Source organism: Hevea brasiliensis, chromosome 12 (assembly GCF_030052815.1).
Source record: "Hevea brasiliensis isolate MT/VB/25A 57/8 chromosome 12, ASM3005281v1, whole genome shotgun sequence".
NCBI lineage: Eukaryota > Viridiplantae > Streptophyta > Magnoliopsida > Malpighiales > Euphorbiaceae > Hevea > Hevea brasiliensis.
Window position 1 is genome coordinate 2,702,268 of NC_079504.1, and position 23,074 is coordinate 2,725,341.

The 23,074-nt window shown below is 35.0% G+C and overlaps 2 protein-coding genes across 5 annotated transcripts; one reads left to right on the forward strand and one right to left on the reverse strand.

Moving 5' to 3' along the window:
- Positions 1-128: 128 nt before the first annotated feature.
- Positions 129-6,182, reverse strand: LOC110655463 (alkylbase DNA glycosidase-like protein mag2). Of its 2 annotated transcripts, none has more exons than XM_021811767.2 (2): positions 4,811-6,182; positions 129-489 (listed from the first exon to the last, which is right to left on the reverse strand). In XM_021811767.2, the coding sequence occupies exons 1-2, from the start codon at positions 5,965-5,967 to the stop codon at positions 345-347; spliced, it is 1,302 nt and encodes a 433-aa protein (XP_021667459.1). In that variant the 5' UTR covers positions 5,968-6,182; the 3' UTR covers positions 129-344. The 2 variants fall into 2 exon arrangements, with proteins under 2 accessions (XP_021667459.1, XP_021667467.1); XM_021811775.2 differs by having other exon boundaries at positions 129-415; positions 4,811-6,180.
- Positions 6,183-13,423: 7,241 nt separating this feature from the next.
- LOC110655477 (sugar transporter ERD6-like 6) lies at positions 13,424-19,402 on the forward strand. 3 transcript variants are annotated; one of them, XM_021811788.2, is made up of 18 exons: positions 13,431-13,874; positions 14,077-14,139; positions 14,222-14,311; positions 14,406-14,465; positions 14,542-14,607; positions 14,695-14,760; positions 14,881-14,956; positions 15,645-15,733; positions 15,841-15,933; positions 16,051-16,131; positions 16,616-16,700; positions 17,122-17,168; positions 17,296-17,358; positions 17,446-17,505; positions 17,628-17,693; positions 17,789-17,848; positions 18,842-18,956; positions 19,128-19,402. In XM_021811788.2, exons 1-18 carry the CDS (start codon positions 13,539-13,541, stop codon positions 19,238-19,240), a joined length of 1,629 nt encoding a protein of 542 aa, XP_021667480.1. In that variant the 5' UTR covers positions 13,431-13,538; the 3' UTR covers positions 19,241-19,402. The 3 variants fall into 3 exon arrangements, with proteins under 3 accessions (XP_021667495.1, XP_021667480.1, XP_021667488.1); XM_021811796.2 differs by having other exon boundaries at positions 13,435-13,874; positions 15,669-15,733; XM_021811803.2 differs by lacking the exon at positions 14,222-14,311 and having other exon boundaries at positions 13,424-13,874.
- The last annotated feature ends 3,672 nt before the right edge of the window (positions 19,403-23,074 follow it).

A 23,074-nucleotide genomic window follows, 5' to 3' on the forward strand; every position in this document is an offset into this window, starting at 1 on the left:
CAGAACCTAGACCCCACTGTACATTTTTATCTATCCACTTATTACAGTAGCTGCTTCTATTGCTTATCATAGTAGAAGCCTGATAAAGATTCAAATTGTAATACAGAACACAAAAACCCAAACCACAATAAAGGCAAACGGTGAAGCTCTTTGAAATCTATGATCTCCTGTAAGAGTTTGATAACAAAACAGTCTCTTAACAAAGACAACAGAACTTCAACACATGTAATCTTATTTTTGAAGCATGTTTACTAGACAAAATACACCTCTCTGTTTAACTATTCGAATGTCCAAACCTACCATGAGTAACCAGTAACTTCTTTGCACTGATCTGTAAGCACTTCTCAAATGATCGCTTGATAGAGGTTATCAACTAACTCTCCCAAGTCCCAATCATTGTCCCCAAGCAGAGGCCCTGGATCAAATGACGTTATGGTAGGGATTGGGGAAAAAAATGTTACAAAAACATTGTGAGACATGTACAAGTTACTGCAAAAAAGTTTGAGCAATTTAGATTCTTTCTATATCATAATGCATATTTTATATATATCATAATCTCATTTGGGATTGTTTTCATCATGGGGAACTAGTAAGCAAATTGAATATTCACATCAACGCCATGCTCTTGATATGCTTAGAGGAAAAGGGGACATAGGTAACTCAAGATAGCATCCACATACAATTAATAGCTTATCACCAGTGCAAAGTGAGTCCAACATGTGATAAAAATGACTATTCAATCCTCATTTAATCAATTTATAAAAATGCCTTGAGAAGTTCTCCCCTTTTTTTTTTGGATGGGGAGGCTGCAGGGGGGAGAATGAATTAAATCTTCAAAGAAAGAAAAGTATAAACTATGAAAAGCTGTATTCAATTTAATCATAGGAGCACATAGCAAAAGAAATAAGTACAAGGAACTATATTAAAAACAGAGATTTATCATTTTGAAAATCATGGAAAATAAAACCAAAGAATATAATAGGAAATAACAACATATCACAAAGGTTACATCACCAAAGAACAAAATTTTAGCAATAGTTAACATAAAATTTTTAAGGCAGCATATTAGACTAAAATGTAAGCGATACACAACTTGAAATGGATCGATCTATTGAGAAAGAAATCAAAGTCTTGATTGTGAATCTCAACTCCAAAATCCTACAAGTGCTAGTACAATTGCCCATTAAGGATTGCTAGCATCCGTTTGCAGATTAAAGTACAAAGGATGTATATTCTGCGAACATTTTACGAAAAATGTGTGTTAATTAAAAAAAAAATATACCAGTTTATGGGTGTGGGTGACAAACAAATTCCCAAACCAAGGTGATTTTATCCACATCTGCAGGTTCAAGCAAGATACTGACAGTCTAACTGTCGGTATCACATGCCGCCATTCATACCAGCAGTATTGCATTTGAATTTAAGAAACACAGAGAATCTCACAGGTTGCCTGGCGTGGTGTGTGGCAGTGGTGATCCAGACACACCTCAATTGTTATCCAGTCAGTATTTGTTGTTCCCATATAAAGACCCAGCACTAACTTAATTATTTAGTTACATATTAATTTAATAAAATTATTTTGTACATTAGTAACCCAAGAGATAATTTTTTTTTATATGGGAAAATCCCAGGAAGCTGCTTTAACCATAAATGGAATGGCACCTCGGTTCTTTCAATCATAGATGAGCTTTGCCTATACAAACTACTGGGTGGTATATTTTTCTTAGTATATTACACAATTCAGTAGCTATATAGTTACCCAGCTACAAGTGCCAGTTCCAAGTGAGAGGTGGTAGCTATCAGCTAAGGACTACTCAACTCGCAACAGGAGGTCTCAGACTTGGAAAATGGGCATGTCCTCCTAAAGCCCTCCGATGAGAGGTTTTTAATGGCAGCAGAACTCCGCAGAATGTATCGTCTTCAATTAGGCATAGGTAATGAGACCCAGTTCTTGTTTCAAGCATTCAGTTTCAAATGCCCAGGCAATTCTTGGCCAACCTCCAAAATGTCATTCTTGGAACTAAGCTGGCTGTGCTCTTCCCTGCCATTCCTCTTGCTATAGCTGCTGATTTTTATAAATTTGGCAGAGTAAGTTTGTTTCTCTTTCTCATCATTTCATTCCTATTATTTTTTTCCCTTGTAATGCATATTTCCTCCCATTTATAGAATCAAACTTGTGAATTTTTTTTTCTTTTTTGAATGCTGGCTACCATATATATATGATACTATATTAAATTATTAATTTATCCAGAAATTTGTCTTGCCACACTTAGCCTTGGCCATTTGCTTTGAGGATGCTTGGACTCACCCCACTTGCAGAACATGTCAGCTTCCTCACTGAGTAAGCTTGCAACAAAATTCAGATAATTTTTCTTTTCTTTTAATTTAGTGCTTGTTCTAACATTATTATTTTTTAATTCTCCGTCAACTTGAATTAGTGCCAGGTTTTTATATGGAAACAACAAATACCGACTGTATAACAATCAGTGTGTTTGGATCACCACTGCCACACGCCACGCCATCGCTACAGGCCTGCATGCCTTGCCAATAATTATAGTTTCGGCAACCTGTGAGATTCTCAGCCTTTTTTAAATTCAAATGCAATGCCGCTGATATGAATGGTGGTATGTGATACCGACAGTCTAACTGTCAGTATCTTGCTTGAACGTACACTACAGACATGGATAAATTCACCATGCTTTGGGAATTTGTTTGTTACACACACTTAAACAGGTATTTCTTTTAATTGACACACATTTTTGGCAAAATGCTCATATTCTGCAGTTAGGAGAATAATCAGGTCTTTGGAGAGTGTTTTGAGAAAGTATGGCCAGCTGCTATGCCTATTCTATCTTTTATTTCTACAGTTGAACCCTTTTTCTCCTTTAGCCTACATAAATAATTACCTTCCTCCTGTTTCTATGTTATTATACCTCTCAGACATCACTACTTCAATGTTCTTATTTCTCACACCACAGTCTTAATTGTTAATCAATTAAAACCATGCACTACCATCTTAACCATGCCTAACTACTGAGCTGATAGCATCACTATATCCAAAAAAGACGATTTCCACATCAAAGAAATATGTCCTATATGTATTCCCACATACTTTAAGCTCTATGCTTATAGACTAGGCTATCCATCAGTTGACAAATGCTTACTATCTAGACAATTCTTTTCAATGCATTGGAGACTGAAGTGGTAGATAAAAAAAAATTGAAACAGAGAATTCTCACGGTAAAAATGAAATCTAAAATTCTCCTTGGAAAAGTAAAAAAGAATGCCCAAATCTGAATAGCTATAACCTTTGACCCACTTCATTTTAACATCAGTCCAGATTTGCTCTTTCATATACTTTAAGATCAAATGGTTAGAACTATAACGTAAATGTCAATGACCATGGGAACACACTTCCCCACATCCCCCAGCATGCCAAAGGAAGAAACATAAAGTTAACCCAATACCACTGAGGTTAGCAAGAGGTAGATAACCATAACTAAAAGGGTTCTATTCTCACATAATATATGACAAAAATTTTGCCAAGTATCACTTGAATTTGAGCTGCAACTCCTAATTCAGGTTAATGGTCCTGCATTCTAAAATTGTTAATCTTAATCTTTTTTTTTTTTTTTTAAAGATTTTATAACTCCAAATGCATGAATATACCTACATCACTAACAGTTAATTTCTCAAATTTGTAAAATCTTACAATTCTCAGTAATTAAAGATACCCTCTCCTCTTCCTTAAATAAAGAAAGGATTCCCTTTTTAACAACCTTGGTCTATCCATTCCTATCCCTTAAGACTAAGGCGTGGCTACATAGTCTGGGGTGTTTCTTTTGGTCTTGAAGGTATTTCTTTAGTCTTGAAAGTTTCAGTCTTGAACACATTTTTTTCCTTCCTGTGTATATAGCATGGCCATATGGCCATTCACTAATATCATTTGTTCAATGCCAAGTTCAATACATGTTAACTATGCATACCCAAATAATTTGGCCACTCTAAATGGAAAATGAACCCCGTAAAGGGCTAAAAGTTTTGCTTTTGCTTCAGTGCAAAGTGTAAACACAGAGACAAGTCCCACATATCCATATCCTTAATCTTTATCTTCTTTTCTTCAAAGGCAAAGAGTAGCCTTATCTGTTTATTATTTTCTTCCGTTCTTTCCCAACATAAGTGCTGGCTTCTTTCTAATACTTGATATCAAGCATCGGTATGCATTTCACATGATAAAGGTTGCAGCTATTGTTTTCAAGTGGAACAAGAAGCTACACTGTTTTGAAATGGGAGGCACAAATGAATAATGTGGGAAGCACAAATGAATAATGTGGGAAGCACAAATGTGAAAATAATGTGTAGATAAACTCTTGAAACCAGAAGAGCGCTTCCTACATAAATAATTTCGTGATGGAGAACAGAAGTTATTTGTGGGATTCAAACTGCTAACTTTTCCTAAAGAACAATGGTTGCACTTCAAAACCATTGTCCTTGGCGGCAGAAATCCCCTATTCCTAGGTGTCACTATGATAACTTTGAAAAATACAATCACTACACCCATCTCAGCAATTAACAAAATTTTAAAACTGAAATCACAGAGAAAATCTTGCAATGTTTAACTTCCCTGGCTAATTATAGTGAAACTATACTAAAAACAAGCAACCATAAATCAGAAACAGCCCAAGAAAGTTTAAAGTAGAAAACTATATTGTACTTGAACCAAATGAAAGTAAACAACAAAATAGAAAAGAAAATAAATGGCGTGGAACAAACTAGGAACAATAGGGAAAAGATTCAAGATTATACATACCCGAGGTTGATAATGCTATTAATTGGGTCAAACAGCTGAGGTTGCAGCTGGTGCTGCTGTTCCTCCTGTTGTTGCTGTGTCATACTAGCACCAGTTGCCACTGCCACAGCACTTGAAGGCGATCCCTTTGCCTCCACAAATCTCCAAAGATACCAAGACGCCACTGACCTGTATGGCCTCCATTTGTCGCACAATTGATCCATCTGCGAAGGACGGGGCAACTCTTCCAAATTGTACAGCAACTGCACCCCTTTGCGCACCCCAAGATCGTTAACGGGCAACACGTCCGGTCTATGCAGAGAAAAAATCATAAACATGTGCACGGACCAAGAACCAATGCCATTAACCATAGTAAGCATAGTGAAAAGGGACTTGTCATCCATATTTACAATTGCGGAATCGGACAAGATCCCATTGAGATACTTTCTCGCAAGATCATGAAGATAACCAGCTTTACGCCCCGACACCCCAATTTGTCGCAGCTGTTGGGGTGTCAAAGCAAGAACTGTCTCCGGGAGGACACCAACCTCTCCGCCACACAGAGCGATAAAACGAGTGTAGATTGAAGTACCGGCTTTAAAAGCAAGCTGCTGATAGAGAATGCTTCGAGTCAAGGCAAGGAATGGAGTGTGGAAAGTATCGAAAGTAGGGGGAGGGTGGAGATCAATTAAAGAGGCAAGCAGTGGATCAGCGTTGCGAAGATGTCGAATCGCGTTCTCCACCTCGCCATCGCAGGACAAAGATCTCGCAATAATGCGCGGGGTTACGACAGCCAGGGCTCGCTGTTGGGTGGCTTTGATTTTGGCTGATTTCGCTGTGGTTTTGGGAGCGTCGCTGGCTGTGGTGGTTATTTGCAAGGAATTGGGGTCGTTGGCGGTGGTTGCGGCGTCGTCAGGAGAGAGTTTACGGACTTTGCGAGGCCGGGAAGGAGGTATTTTGGCCAGAGGAGATGCGGTTTGCTGAGGGATGCTGATTAATTCAGTGGTGGTAATGGTGGTGTTGATAGAAGAAGTGATGGGGTCATGGTGGGGCTGTGACTGAGGCTGCGTTTGAACCTGGGCTTGGATTTGGGACTGGGGTTGAGATTGGGGTTGGGGCTGAGGAAGGGGTTGTGGCTGTGGTTGTGGTTGCGATTGGTATTGCGTTTGCTCGCCCATGTGCGATCAGAGAAATTGATGGTGGGTTTGAGCAGACCAACAGTGCCAATGTCGTCGGTGGCTTTGGTGGTGGTGGTGGTGGTGGTGGTGGTAGTAGTTTAAGAGGAGGGAGTTAGGGGCAGGGTTTCCAAAAGACAGTGGTTTACTCCGGACCTGTGAGATGGAGTATCGGATGTTGGATTATTGACTGGTTTTGAGAGACAACCAGGTGGCATTCGTGGACTTACTTTTCTTTGCATTTTTTATTAAATAATAACAGTAACAATATCAAATTTTTTAATAATTTATTTTATTCCTCAATTTTAAAAAAATAAATACAAAATGTCAACTGATAAAATTTATTTAATACATTTTATTAGCATAATAAATTACTATATTTTAATGATAAATATACTCCATTAATATAAAGAAAGATGCATTCGCCATTAAAATTTGGATGTGATCATAGAGAGATGAAGTTTTTTTCACAGAGAGATGAAGTGTACTTAAAAATAAATTTATTAACTGTTAAATTAAATTTTATATATTTAAATTTATATGTTATAGATATTTTTTAATTAATTATATATATATCTCCATATAAATATATAATTTAATAATTTATTTTTATGCAAATTTAATTTTATATTAAATTTATTCTTAAAATTTTAATTTCGTATACCAGTAAAGTATATTGAATAAATTTTAATGAATTTAAATAATATATTAAATAAATATTAACGGCACATATTTATGTATTAAAAAATTATAAATAAAAATATAATATAAAAAATTATAAATTTCTTATAATTGTAAAAAATTATTCATTATAATAAATCTTATATAAATTTTATCATAATTAATAACAATAATTAAACCGTAACAAGTATAAATTTGTTAAGGAGAGCTCTTGTTTAGATCCCTTTAACATAAAACAAATTTCAACTTGAACTAATTGGATAAATGCACCAAGACTTTACAATAATTTTATTTGTAATATAAAAAAAATCTATTGTTTGTTAAAAAAATTATTCATCTTCCAATTAAACGACAAAAATATAAATAAAATAAATTAAAATTTATAAGTATTTGCTTTTATATAATAATCATAATAAATTACTTATGTTTTAATAGAGATTTTTAAAGACCCAATTTGCCAACTTATGATCTTCTACAACCGTTCACAATTTTATTTTAAAATTGCTAACCGATGAATATGATGCCTCTTTCATGGCAAGATCATCACAGGCCAGCTGGGGTATTATAGTTAGAAATTCTGATAGTTCTATTATTGACGGAAATGCTACTGTGTTCTTCATTAGTGGCTGAAGGCATGGCCCTCCGAACAGCCCTCAAGATGGCAAGCAGCCGAGGTTTCCCCCAAGAGCTCTTTCAATCAGATTGTTTTCAGCTGGTTTTCTGTGTGAATACTCCTCTAGCTAGCTCTCATTCCTTGGGTTGTTGGACATTTAAGGAATGGTTTATTCGGTATGGGTTGGGTATCAAACCCTCCTCCTCGGCTCTTAGATATTTTACGCAGGAATAGCATGTATTTTTCATTTATAATTAAATAAAATAACAATATTCAAAGATTTTATAATAAAAATTATTTTATTTTATTTTAATTTCAACATTAATCTTCTTCCTCAGTCTCACCTTTAACGTGCCGGAGTTTTGAAGGTCGGGTAACGGAAGTTTTGACTGTTGGGAAAATGATGCATGACAAACACGTGGAGCATAACACAGAGCATGCAAATGTGCACAACAATGACAGGACAGTATTTTTATGGATAAATTTTAATAATTTAGCTTATATTATTATAACATAATAATTTTTTAATTTTAAAATGTAATATAAAATTTTTAAAATTTTTAAATTTTATATAATAATTTTTTTTTAATTTTTTTATTATTAATTTTTTTTATTATAAATTAATGTGAATAGTTTTTATATGGCATAGTCAATATTTATTTTTCCTTCTTTATATAAAATATAAAATTATTTTCTTTATATATAAAAAATTATTTTATCTATAGAGAGAAAGATGATTTAATTTATACATAAATTGAGAGAAAAAAAAATACATTAACTAAGCTTTATGTTAAAATTGTTCAGATTAATATTTAATTAAAAAATCAATTATTGAAAGTTAAATAGTTTTATATTGTATTTTTTAATTGAAAGATTATTGTCACGACCCAATCTATGGGCCGTACCGGCACTAGGACCTGGGCCAGCCTAAAGCCCCCGAAGCCCGTAATAAGCCTAACTATTCATTAACCCAACTCTAAGGCCCATTTGGGCCCAATTTCAAGAAATTAACTGGACAGAGTCCGACCATAAAATGGACCTTCCAACGATGAGTTTTTGACTCACCCGACCTGTAAACACAGTAAATACTCAATTGGGGAGCTCAGCTCACCCTCCACATACTCATATCATCATAAAAATATATTGGAGCTCAGCTCCCTCATTCAGTTCATCAAACATGAATATCATTATACGTTTATAGGTCCAACATTATAATAATATTACAAATCAAAATCAAATAAATACTTCTAACACATGCAAAAATTCTGTGAGTAAATAAAATTACACAAATATTGATAAATAACCTGCGAAGGAGAAAAGCAGGTTAACCACAATAAAATCCTCAGTAGCTTTGAAAAAATATTGAACAGAGTGGCGTTGACTCGAGAGTAAAATATCAATTTTAATCATAATCTCTATAACTATCTAAAACTAATGCACCCTGTAGAGTGAAATGCAACATCAGCAATAAATTCACATCATAACAGCAAAAAAGTAATTTGGAGCACTCACACACCCAGTAATATCAATCATAATATATATGGGAGCTGATTCCCTATACAGCTCTCTTAAATTCAACATGGTGCCAGCGAAGAACTAAAGCCGGACTTTCGCTTAATAAACCAAATCGGGGTCCCAGCGAAGAACTCAAGCCGTGACTACCCTCGAAGGATCGGGTCCCAGCGAAGATCTCAAGTCGTGACTACCTGTCCTATCCATAGTACACACCACATCACACGCACGCCAACGCACACACACTGCTCTAAATTACCACAACAACATCCATGATACTTTAACAGTTATGAATGCAACATAAAATGTGCCTAGAGTTTAACTACATAGATACATACATATAAGTGATGCATGGGCATGCTTGAACATATAATAATATCAAAATTACAATTAAAATTAATATTTTACTCACTGACTTGACAGCGGTCACTGTGGCGGCTGGGCGGAGGAAGAAGGCTGTCCCGACTCACCTGACAATTACATTAAAATTATTTAACACAATTGACTCAATACAAATCATGAAAAGATCAAATACGTCATAAGTCGTGCCCAAAATCCGGCAGAGTCTCCCCTATACTTAGGACCTACCAAACCTGTAAAATGGCTCAAAACACACTTCTATATTCGCAACTCATATATTCACAATTCAATCACATCACACAGCCCCTCCTGGGCCCATCAACTCAGTCATCCATCACAATATGTAAAATTTCAATTTAGTCCTTATAATTGATTATTTTTGCAAAAACTACCAAAACAAGCTCTAAAAATTCTAAAACTTTGTCCCGCTATCCTTAGCAATATTACTAGGCTATTGCAAAAAGAATCATAATTTTCTGAGCTACCAAGAATATTTTATGGATTTTTAATCCTATTTAAGTACTAGAAAATTACGAAAAAGCAAGGTTCGGGTTTACCTTTGCCGATTCCGACTTCGGGAACGCGCTCGGGATGTCTGATAATGGTTGGGTAGCTAAAATCTCGATCAGTTCGGAGACTTTTCCGGTAGCGGGTCTTTCTGGCTAAAAATTCACAGACCTGGACAATTGTCGAATTTCCGCGAATTGAGGATACCTACACGAAGCCCACAACACGGGGGTTAATACATATATTTTACGAAATTTTCTAAGCTCATTTAATGTTCGGAAAAATACTGCGAAGTTCCGTGGGACCCATCGAAAAACTGTGTCGAAAAAATTCAAAATTTATGTCGCCGCGAGGCTCTCGACGAGTGGAGCGCTCTGGTACTCTCGGTTTTCTCGTGGGGTTCACGGTTTGCGAGAAATCTAGCCCAAAAGTCAAAATGGGTTACAACTTCCTGGGCAAAAATTGGACAAACCGCTCTATGTATTTCGGTGTTCTTGATGTCTATGGAAAGCTCTTGACGAGTAGATGAGTTTAGATACAAGACCCGGTCTGATTGGTGGCCGGATCGGCCGGGAAGACGAAGCGGCGCGCTTGCACGTTGTGTCGCATCGCCAGTGCCGTTCGGCGTTTCGTGGCCAGAGGCTTGACTGGGATGGGCGCCATGAAATGGGGGCGGTGGAGGCGGTGGATCGGCAAGGGGAGGAGGGAGGAGAGAGAAAACGGGAGAGAAGGGGAGGGAGGTCGGGACGCGCGTGGGGAGGAGGAAGAAAAAAAAGAAGATCGGTCCGATTCGACCGGTCCGATCTGGTCCGGTTTGATTCGGCCGGTTCGATTTAGAATACAAAATTTTAAATTTTTACTCTGCCTTGAGACCGAAATCGAGGTCTAAAAATTTCGAAAAATTCTATAAAACTCAGAAAAATTTGTAGACTTCAAATATATTTTTAGTTTTGCCACGTGGTTTTTAAATAAATTTTTAAAAATCATCAAAGTATATATTTTCGGAAAATCGAACTCGATTTTTAAAATCTGAAAAATCTCAAATAATTTCTTAAAATTTAAATAAAATTAAAATATCAATAATACTCATAAAATAATAAAATTTAAAATTTGGAGGTGTTACAATTATAATATTATAATTAGATAAATTAAGTTTGATTATCAAAATTTATCTCTATTTTTATTTCTGTTCGGTCGATAAACAGTAACCAGTTGTAATTTCTTCAGGTTTTCCGGTTGGAGGGGTTTGGAGAGGTACAAGATGTAGAGATTTTTCAATATTTTTCTAATAGGGGTAAAAATACACGTTTTAAATTTATTTAATGCATGAAAAATTATAATTTTCAATTCTTTAAATATGTTTTGCACTATTTAGCATAATTTTTTATATAATTAATTATTAATATTATAATTTTATATATAATAAAAACCTCGATCCAATTCGGGGACTTTTAGTGCAGTGCATGCGGCGAAATTTGCGAACCAGTCAATCGCCGAATTTCCACGAATCGAGGATACCTACGAAGCCCATAACACGGGGGTTAGTACATAAATTTTTCAGAATTTTCTAAGCTCATTAAATGCTCGGAAAAACACTGCGAAATTCCGTGGGACCCACCGAAAAACGGTGTCGGAAAAATTCAAAATTTATGTCGTTGCGAAGCTCTCGACGAATGGAGCGTGCTGGTGGCCTCGGTTTTCTCGTGGGATTCACGGTTTTTGAGAAATCTAGCCCAAAAGTCGAAATGGGCTAAAATCTTCCCGAGCAAAAATCGGACAATCCGCTCGATGGATTTCGGCGTTCTTGGTGTCTATGGAAAGCTCTCGTCGAGTAGATGATTTTGGACACAAGACCCAGTCCAATTGGTGGCAGGATCGGCCGGATTTGGCCGGGAAAGTCGGCGGCCTTGCAGGGGTTCAGCGCGTTTTTCCATTGCCGGGCGTACACGGCCGTGGCGGTGGAGAGGAGAGAGAAACGAGAGAGAAAAGGGAGAGGGACGACGCGCGCGGGGAAAGAAAAAGGGAGAAGGAAAAGGCCGGTCCGATTCGACCGGTCCGATCCGGTCCGGTTCGATTCGGCCGGTTCGATTCAGAATACAAAATTTTGAATTTTTTACTTTGCCTCTGGACCGAAAACGAGGTCCAAAAATTCCGAAAAAATTCCAGAAAACTCAGAAAAATACGTAGACTCCAAATATATTTTTAGTTTTGCCACGTTGTCTTTAAATTAATTTTTAAAAATCATCAAAGTTTATATTTTCGGAAAATCGAACCCGATTTTTAAAATCCGAAAAATCTCAAAAAAATTCCTAAAATTTAAATAAAATTAAAATACCAAAATACTCATAAAAATTAAAATTTCGGGGTGTTACATATACGAAACCCACAACACGGGGGTTAGTACATATATTTTACGGAATTTTCTAAGCTCATTTAATGTTCGGAAAAACACTACGAAGTTCCGTGGGACCCATCGAAAAACTGTGTCGGAAAAATTCAAAATTTATGTCGCCGCGAAGCTCTCGACGAGTGGAGCGCTCTGGTACTCTCGGTTTTCTCGTGGGGTTCACGGTTTGCGAGAAATCTAGCCCAAAAGTCAAAATGGGCTAAAACTTCCCGGGCAAAAATTGGACAAACCGCTCGATGTATTTCGGTGTTCTTGGTGTCTATGGAAAGCTCTCGACGAGTAGATGAGTTTAGATACAAGACCCGGTCCGATTGGTGGCCGGATCGGCCGGGAAGACGAAGCGGCGCGCTTGCGCGTTGTGTCGCATCGCTTCGGGCGCCGTTTTCCAGGGTTTCAGGCGGCGGCCGGTAGACTGGGACGGCTGGGGATGGGCGCCGGCGAGCTGGGGTGGCAGGGGAGGCGGCGGCGCGGCAAGGGGAGGAGGGAGGAGAGAGAAAACGGGAGAGAAGGGGAGGGAGGTCGGGACGCGCGCGGGGAGGAGGAAGAAAAAGAAGAAGACCGGTCCGATTCGACCGGTCCGATCCGGTCCGGTTCGATTCGGCCGGTTCGATTTAGGATACAAAATTTTAAATTTTTACTCTGCCTTGGGACCGAAAACGAGGTCCAAAAATTTCGAAAAATTCTAGAAAACTCAGAAAAATTTGTAGACTCCAAATATATTTTTAGTTTTGCCACGTGGTCTTTAAATAAATTTTTAAAAATCATCAAAGTTTATATTTTCGGAAAATCGAACTCGATTTTTAAAATCTGAAAAATCTCAAATAATTTCTTAAAATTTAAATAAAATTAAAATATCAATAATACTCATAAAATAATAAAATTTAAAATTTTGGGGTGTTACAATTATAATATTATAATTAGATAAATTAAGTTTGATTATCAAAATTTATCTTTATTTTTATTTCTGTTCGGTCGATAAACAGTAACCAGTTGTAATTTCTTCAGGTTTTCCGGTTGGAGGGGTTTGGAGAGGTACAAGATGTAGAGATTTTTCAATATTTTTCTAATAGGGGTAAATATACACGTTTTAAATTTATTTAATGCATGAAAAATTATAATTTTCAATTCTTTAAATATGTTTTGCACTATTTAGCATAATTTTTTATATAATTAATTATTAATATTATAATTTTATATATAATAAAAACTGAAAATAATATATTATTTGAAATTTAAAATACTCGGACAATAATACGTACAGTACACGTAGATGACACAACAATCAGGCTGCTGCAAGTGTTTTGCCTCGGCAATGCGGCTAAGCACACATAGACTACCGGCATCACTCATAGAATTATTGGATTGTGTCCAAAGCGTTTACCAGCTAGTTAATTTATCCACGTGCAATATATAGATATATGTACTATACGCGCGAGTTCAGCTCACACCAACTATTGTGCAAATCTAGTTTACCGCCAGCCAATTCACGAGTTGATGCGGTCTTCTCGTCTGCTATTCCAACCGGCATTTCTTACTTACCACAATAGTTATTTATGTGCGCTTCTCTTACCTGCCTTCTGCTCTCTTAGCCATTCCCTCATACACTTGGAAAGCATTACAAACGAGGTAGAGAAAATGAGTTTCAGAGATGATAACGAAGATGCCAGGGGGGATATACGAAAACCGTTTCTACACACAGGAAGTTGGTACCGAATGGGTTCTAGGCAATCCAGCATGATGGGCTCCTCTCAGGTCATTCGCGATAGTTCCATCTCTGTTGTGGCCTGTGTCATGATCGTCGCTTTGGGTCCTATTCAATTCGGTTTCACCGTATGCCAACTATCCTCATCTCTTAATTTGTAATTTTGGACTTTAGTTGGTGCCTAATAAGTTTCAAGAGAGTTGTAGAAAGTTGGTAATTTTATGCTTCATGTATTTAAGAATATCAGCTAACGTCTAGTTTTGCTCTAATTTGGAAGTTCTGGAACTTATTTTGTTTTCTCTTTGGTGATTGCTTTTACGTTCTTTGCAGAGCGGTTATTCGTCTCCAACCCAAACTGCGATCACTGAAGATCTTGGACTTTCCGTCTCGGAGGTGTGCATCTGTATTTCTCGCTACTAATTTTAGTTTGGTTTGGTTCTGTTTAGTTTCTAATGCTATTAACGTATTGGGTCAGTTCTCTTTATTTGGTTCGCTGTCCAATGTGGGTGCTATGGTTGGGGCTATAGCCAGCGGTCAGATTGCAGAGTACATAGGAAGAAAAGGGGTGCGGATGAGCTACTACTTAATATATATTCATTAATTTTTTTTTTCCTTTGGATTTTGGATTACTAAATTATGCCTTATTCTGTTAATTGCAGTCTTTAATGATAGCTGCTATTCCTAATATAATTGGGTGGCTTGCTATTTCTTTTGCCAGAGTGAGTTTCAATGACGAAGTTGTTTTATTACTGATTTTAGGCTTATGTAAAATGCTGACACAAGCCTGTTACGTAGGATGCTTCTTTTCTCTACATGGGAAGGCTATTGGAAGGTTTTGGTGTAGGAATTATCTCATACACGGTAATTTTGAAGTTGATTTTGGCCGTCTAGTTTGGAAATGCGTGCTACAGTAACACTTACAGTATCACTCTTTTTTATCGTCTGTAGGTGCCCATATATATAGCAGAGATAGCACCCCAAAACTTGAGAGGGGCTTTGGGTTCAGTAAATCAGGTTGGTTGTGTATCTAGGTTCATTCTTATCACAAACTGGTAGTATTCTTACTACTGGATACTAATAACTGAATTTTATCACTTCCGAGGCTGATTAAATTCCTTGTATTTTGTTATGTAGCTCTCTGTCACACTCGGAATCATGTTGGCTTATCTGCTTGGACTTTTTGTTCAATGGAGAATACTTGCAGTTTTGGGTAATACTTGGGAGATTCTCTCTAATGGGCTACATCACTAGTTAAAACTCTCATGTCTCACTTATTTTTTTCTTGCCAAATACTTTTTCTCTCGTGGATGATCACTGTTTTTTTCCTTGAACAAAAATGGTCTGAGATGAGCAGGTGTTCAACTTTATGCAGCAAGTGATAGAAATTAGAGGTGCTTTAAGAAATAGGAGTTTGATTTTCTAAGTTTTAAACCTTTGGTCTTTGTGTAACTGTATTTCCATCAATGGATTTCCTGAAATTTTTTCCAGTTCAAAATTGATAAGATATGATGTGAGGTCATTTTTTATTCAGTGTAAGGCAGATAGTTAACTTGGTGTGTATTTTCTTTGAGCTCTTGAGCAAGAACTTAGACCAGAAAGAAGGTTACTTACAGCATGTTAAACTTGTTACCCATATATTTGTTCTGCCCATGTTTTAGTGCAACGATATGCTTTTCTTCCTCAACGCCCAATTGAAATGCATCGTCACACACATAAAGTCACGTTTGTAGCATGTATTGTTAACCAATGGGATTCAACTCTGTTTTTGCAGAGGATCTTAAAGTCTTGAATCCTTTTTAGGCTCACATTATGTTAAGGAAGAAAAGGAAATTTTACCAACATGTGATTTTAATATAATTCAATAAATGGTTGTAAATGATGATATTTTCGGATGCTAGAACTTGGCCCAAATTCTTTTGTAGGAATATTACCATGTACAGTCTTGATACCTGGCCTGTTTTTCATTCCGGAATCTCCTCGGTGGCTGGTAAGCTTTTATGAGATATGCTCCTCTCTGGACCTGAGATTTATTGTTATAATTTGTTGATGCAACTCTCTCTCTTTCTCTCCCACTCTCTCAAAACCAAAATTTAGGCAAAAATGGGTATGACAGAAGATTTTGAAGCTTCTTTGCAAGTTCTTAGGGGGTTTGATATGGATATTTCACTTGAAGTGAATGAAATTAAGGTAATGAAGTGGGGTTGAAATTGTCTTTCTTAACTGCCAAGTGCTTAACCATTTTTTTAATCACTATATTGAGTCACAATCTTTGATGATTTTATCTTCAACCTTGCAATTATGTAGAGGGCTGTAGCTTCAACAAGCAGAAGAACTACAATCCGGTTTGCAGAACTCAAGCGAAGAAGATATTGGCTCCCGCTAATGGTAATATTTAGGTCTAATGATTAAAAAAAATTGAAACCTTTGCATACATTTTCAAATTTAGCCAAAACTTCTAATTTATTAATTTGATCCTCAATGTTTAACATTTGTTTCAATTTTAGCAATCAAGTTTCTTCATAGATGAAAATCTATGAAATCACTATCATGGTGTGCTGATTAGAATAAAAAATTTACATTTATTGATGGGCTCTATATTTTTAATAAAAAAATATATTTATCAATTAAAAAATCTAATTCAACTTAAACAATTTCAAGTAGAAATAACTCAATTGCTAAAATTAAAATTAATATCAAAGTTTGAGGATCAAATTGATAAAATTAAAAGCTCTAGCTATGATTGAATATATGCATATCATTTGGCTTAATATTTATCCTACAGAATTTTTGGTTTCCTTGAGGACAATATTTTTGCCTCAAACTTTAATGCATTGGAGCCTAATGTGTATTATTTATCAATATACTGCAGATTGGGATTGGATTGCTTGTCCTGCAACAACTTAGTGGAATTAATGGTGTTCTATTCTACTCCAGCACCATTTTTGAAACTGCTGGTAAGCATAATATTGTTCTCAGTCTCATACCAAAGCATTTTGTCAAGTGCTTGCAACAGAAACGTTGGAATTGATCACTTTTAGTTTAATCATATCTCCATGCCAATTGTAAGCTTAAAAGGTGGAAATATGCCTTCACTATTTCCTCTTAGTTTCTTTTTCCCCTTAGAAATTGTTATTGTCAGGGGCAGTTTGGAACTCTCCTTGCTATTTTACTAGAATCGTACAGAGCTTTGGTTGTGCAAAGAAATTGTATTGATTATATATCTGATGTGCTACCTTTAAATTACTTTTGCGGTCCATTTTCTAATAAACCTACATTATGTGCCTAGTTAGCCATGGGTCTGCTACTACTTGTGTTTGATATATTAGTCCTCTCTGCTAGTACCTATGTCTAATTAGTTGCCTTAAATTTGACCAGGCATTAACAATAGTAATGCTGCTACATTTGGGCTTGGTGCCATTCAGGTACAACTTGGGGAAAACTTGCAAAATGATTATGCCCTTACTCCTCAGTGCAATGTGAATTGTTGCATGTTTTGAGTAAGTTTTACTTAGTAGTAGATGTAATATGAACGTAATCTATGCTTTTTAGGTCATTGCTACCGGTGTAACTACATGGTTAGTTGACAAGGCAGGCCGCAGGCTTCTACTTATTGTGAGTTAACACAACTTTTATTTGTGAGTCAATATTTTCCACTTGGAGTAAGAGAAAAAGATAATATTTTCTTTTGTTTCACCACAGGTTTCCTCTACTGGGATGGCTCTCAGCCTCCTATTGGTTGCAGTATCATTCTTTGTGCGGGTGAGTGCTGAGTACAGTTGCACTCAATGAGTCTTCCAACAAACATTTTGTTAGCAATCATAATACAGTGAAAGATTAGCAGCCTAATTTTCCTTTTTCCTCTACTTTATCAATTGACCCAGGATTTTGTATCAGATGAAACTAGTTTATATAACATTTTGGGGATCTTATCAGTAGTTGGAGTTGTGGTATGTGGTATTTCTGGGGCATTATCTGGTGACTTTTGTTTTAATCTTTGTTGCTAAATTTTTCCGTTCCTTGCCTAATGCACTCTTTCTTGCAGGGGATGGTAGTTGCCTTTTCTTTGGGCATGGGACCCATTCCTTGGATTATAATGTCTGAGGTATCAGTATGTTATTGCCATTCAATAAGCATGCCATAGCAATTTCAATTTGCTTTGCAACATTAAAAGTTTCTTGCAAATTTGACTGTGAGCATTATTCAAATTTGAAGCAAACTAATGAAATTCAATTGTTTTGATTTGGGGAATTTTGGTTTTTGGTTCAGTATGTTTACCTAAAATTTGTAGTAGAAATGACCAATTATTGATAACATGTAAGTTATATATTGTGGTTCAGTAAGTAGCATAGATGGAGTTTTAAAAATTTTGGTTAATGTAAATTTCAGTTTGGTTGATCAAATGCACAGCCCTTAATTATTTGGTTGCAGTTGTCAGACATGTAGAACTGTTGGATAAAATACGAACAGTTAGTTTCAATTGAATCTATGGCAGTTTTTTCCACTAAGCTCTTGATAACATCCCCCTTAGTTTGGAGGTGCCCTGTGTTTCCAATATTTAATCCATCTTCAGTGTTATGGATAGGTTGAAGCTGAAGTTCTTCTTGAATGCCAAGTTCTTGACAGAGCTTCAACATTCTGTTGAAGTTCAGTTACTCATCTGTAGTTGTTTGGTATGTAGAAAAGCCTGGTCACTCGCACTCCATATATTCAAGGACAATACTTGAGTGCAGTTTATGTGCTATGGCTGATATAGCCCTTCTATGGCAGGACCATAGCTTGGTGCTGGTTTTTTAATTGTGATGTATAGAACCTTCCATAGACAACTAATTTACAACTAGTTTGGGCATTTTTAATGGTTGCTTCAAAAAGTAAACCATAATTCTGTATTTATGTACAAGTGATCACATAACCTAGCATATCAAATGATCTGGAACTATCTCATCACCTTGCAAATTGAAACATGCAATCATATTCAGTATCTTACTCAGGACATGCTTTGAAACTCCTGCATGGACTACTGATCTATTACTGCCTTTATATGTAAAAACGATAAGCATGATACATGGCCCTTGATACACTTGATATGTGAATGCAGATTCTTCCAATCAATATTAAGGGACTTGCTGGAAGCGTGGCAACACTTGCCAACTGGTTCATGTCCTTTGTGGTTACAATGACTGCAAACTTGCTTTTGGATTGGAGCGGCGGAGGTTTGGCCTTCTCCCATTGTGTGTGTGTGTGTGTGTGTGTGTGCGTGCATATAAAATGAGGTGGAACCTGCAGTACACCAAAAACCAACTGATTGGATAGATATTACAACTTCTCTTATTATGTTTTTATATTCGTCTCCATCTTACCTGGACTTTCTCCACTTTCAACAGGTACGTTTACCATTTATATGATTGTATGTGCTCTTACTATTGCATTTGCGACTATTTGGGTTCCTGAGACAAAAGGGAGAACTTTGGAAGAAATTCAAAGTTCCTTCAGATAAGGAGGTTTTGTTGTTTTCATTTGATGGGATTCAATTTTGTAACAGGAAGAAAAAAAAAAAAAAAAACAGTCGTGGGGTTTCCCATTTGTAATGAACTAATGATCCTTCCTTATTCATTCAGTTGCTTGAATAAACATGTAAGATAGCATATGTTCCTGGTGGCACCTTGTCTTTCTTGGCCTTTATACATTGCTTCCCTTCTTTGCATTAAATGGGTTATTTACTATTTCAGCATTTGATTTTAATATCAAGATGAATTTTTTTTTTTTTTCACTTGAAACATAGATTCAAATCCATGCATATAGAATCATATCATATCTATCTCTAGACTAGTAAAGGAGCTCTGCCTTTTGAGACAATGTCTCATAATTTATATTTTGTAGTCTCATAGGAAATGTAGTCTCAAATCTTTAAAATACCATCATCTAGGAGCCAAGAATCTCGTCCGCATATGCGGACCAGCTATCAACGAAATTTGATAGTTAATTGATTTAGCGCGTCGCATAAAAAAAAAAAAAAAGTTCTTCATGAGAAGAAGAAAGTGGGTCATTATATTATATAGAAGTGGATTGATGATGTGAGAGATAAGGTGTATGTATCGTCAGGCACCTAATAATTCCTCTAGTTAATTTGGTGAGATAATCTTGCTTTGTCTCAATTTCACTTCCAATATTAATATAATAACTAAATATTATTTATTTCTATTTAAGAGTACATTGAAAGAAGGTAGTAATCAGTCTGATGGTTCATCACATTGAGTAATATCAAATTTGGTGGTAGATTTCTTTTCATAAAATTAGGTTAAATTAAAAATATTAACAGGTGATTTGAGTCTTTTAAGAACTATAATTATTATATTTCAAGAGTCTTTTTTTTATAATTAAAAAAAATGCAAATCAGCTTTTTATAGTCATATCTTCGAAAATATATTTAAAAAATAAATAAAATTTATTATTTCAATACCATTAATTATATATTTTAAAATCTATAAAATAAAATAATATATTTAATATAAAATTAATTTTATATAAGAATAAATTTAATAATTATTAAATTAAATATTTATTTTAAAATATATATAAATATATAAATTTAAATATAAATATTTAATTTAATTCGAACAAATAAAAAGAAGCGTATTTTATTGGAGAAAGGGCCTCAGACTGCTTTAATAGCAGACAAAATATGACCGTTGAATTAATTCTTGGTATGGGTATTTTTCAATTGAAAACAGGGATCATGATCATGGTTGAAAATTTTCAGTGGTGGCTGCCCTAGCCTAACTCATCATGGTTACTCAAGTCTTCGATCCTTTGAAGAAATTTTAAATTTACAACTACTTTTCTTTTAGTTAATCGTGGACCTTCCCACAGCAAATCAAAGAGGAGATGGAAAGAAAGCTGTCAAATTTGACTGTTAGGTAATTATGGACTGTAGTTGTATAGTTGTAACCATGAACCCTTCAAAATAAATTTTTACAATTTTTAAATAATAAAATAATTTTTAATCTTATTTAAAAAATAATATTTTATAAAACAATTTTAATTAATTTACAATTTTTACCAGACAATTAAAAGTTGTGAATTTATTAATTGATAAGCACTCACAATTTACTTAATATAATAATGGGGTAAATAATTATTAGATTAAATATTAATATTAATATTTATATAAAATTAATTAAAAAATATATAAAATAAATATATAAATTTAAAATTAAATATTTAATTTAATAATTATTAAATTTATTATTATATAAATTCAAATTTTTTATAGCCATATCCAGAAGCAATTTTTGAGAATTTTCTAATATCAAACCTGCTGCATTATGTGAAGTCATTCAAACCCATTATCTTTGGTAAAGACACATTAGCTGAAATATTCAGTTGGCTTTTTTCATGATATTGTCAAACTTTTCTATTCTAGAAATTGCCTCTTTTCAAGAATGGGGAAAATGAAAAATCTCCTAATGATGTTGGCCATTAACAGTAGTATTGAAATATTATAGATTGAAATGATGTGCTTTCAATGTCATGATTGTATTAAGGGGTGTGTCATGTTTTTAAATTATGTGTGTATATTTGTCTTTAAGAAAAAATTTCTTAAAATTAAGAGGGGTTAATCAGTGTGTGTGAGTGTGATCCAACTCGTGTAAATCTACTGGTGGAATTGAGTCTTCAGTTTCCATATCGGTAATAAATGTGTGTGATTTATATGAATTAGCATGTCTATCAAAAAATGTGTTCTATTCTTAAATTACGTGTGTGTATTTACTTTAAAAAAAAATCACTAGAATCGATTAAACTAAGTATAACATCTCAAATCTTATCTATCTTCGTCCACAATAAAATGAAATGATATTTCTTTTGATTGGCTGATCAATCTTGCATTGTATTCGTCTTAAAAAAATCAATTTTAGTTGAGATTTAAATTTAAAATATTTTAATTTTAAATAAAATTTCAATTTCATTAAATTACTCCTAATAAATTTGAATCATATATTATTTAATGCAAAATACATAATCATCTACGTCACCACAAATCTTCTAAGGTAAATCTAGTTTTAAATAAATAATAAAATGGATTATAAATAAATAAAATTAAAAAAAAGGTTGAAAAATATATATTAACAGTCAATTACGACTGCTAATAACCAGATAAACAGGGAGTCATGAATATTACATTTCTTCTAGATGATCCTAATCAAATAAGAAATTTCTCCTTTTTGTATGGTTCTGCTTAAATCTTGACCAAGAAGCAGCCTTGCATGTCATATGATTTCACATGTTATTCACTACATCTCTCTCTCTCTCTCTCTCTCTCTCTCTCTCTCTCTCTCTCTCTCCCTGTGCGTGTACCTGTAGATAAGGATGGCTCAGAAGTGTGCTAAAGATGACAAAACCTTATAACGTTAGCTTCTTATTAAATTATCTTCGGTCATTTGAAACGGATGGCTTGTAAATAAGCAGAGGAATTCAAGAAATCTAAGCAAAAACCAAGATGTGATTGCTGTATTCTTCTGCAGAATAGTTGTAAGGAATCAAATGATCCTCTCACGATGCTAATCACCTTAGGTCCATGAAATAGAGAGATATTCAAGAAGAAGGCTCTCAATTAACGTATGTATAATTGACATCCACATAAACACAAAGGCTCATATTCCTCCTGACAGTTTCTTTGCCAATGTTGGGAAACCTACCACATTTGCCAGTGCAGAAGATTATTGTTGATGAGATACAATCGATTGTCACAAAACATCCATGTTTACACCTTTTACAAAGGAAGATTGCCCAGAATAGAGAAATTAGGATTCTTTAATAAATAAATTAACTGCTAGTAGTTGAAGAAAGAATCAAGAATTCTAAGTTTGTCAAGCAGTTAATGTCTTGCACAAAGTCTTCTCTGTGTTGAGGCAGTAGGAAAGGCAAAGATTAGGGAGATCAAATGAGATTAGATAAAAACTTTATATCACCCATGTGTAGGCATAATTGAAAATCTTGCTAATAATGATTGATAATAATATATGCAATGATGCCATAATAACTTTACTAAATTAAAACAGTAGGCAAGCATAGCCTCATGAAATTTCATTATTTGCAAGTTACATCCTTTCTTAATTATTATGCAGATAAACACCAGCTGGCTAATAGGGGTACAGAGTATCTTCGCTAATTATTAGTGCATCAAAGCAAGAAAATGATCTATTTGCAAATCATTTTCTGCTCTGCTTCATGTATTTCTCCCTCTTTTAAGTTTATCGACGAAGGCGTTCAGTACAAACAATTTAAAGACCACAAAGGCAAGATAACCATAGCCAAATAAAAAAGACCACAG

Excerpts from the sequence above, each read along its gene's own strand:
- LOC110655463 (XM_021811767.2), bottom strand. The coding sequence starts at position 5,967 with ATGGGCGAGCAAACGCAATACCAATCGCAACCACAACCACAGCCACAA. Across the intron at positions 490-4,810 it reads AATAGCATTATCAACCTCGG|TAACTTGTACATGTCTCACA; the intron begins GTATGTATAATC and ends ACTTTTTTGCAG.
- LOC110655477 (XM_021811788.2), top strand. The coding sequence starts at position 13,539 with ATGCGGTCTTCTCGTCTGCTATTCCAACCGGCATTTCTTACTTACCAC. Across the intron at positions 14,312-14,405 it reads AGTACATAGGAAGAAAAGGG|TCTTTAATGATAGCTGCTAT; the intron begins GTGCGGATGAGC and ends TGTTAATTGCAG. Across the intron at positions 17,506-17,627 it reads CAGTATCATTCTTTGTGCGG|GATTTTGTATCAGATGAAAC; the intron begins GTGAGTGCTGAG and ends CAATTGACCCAG.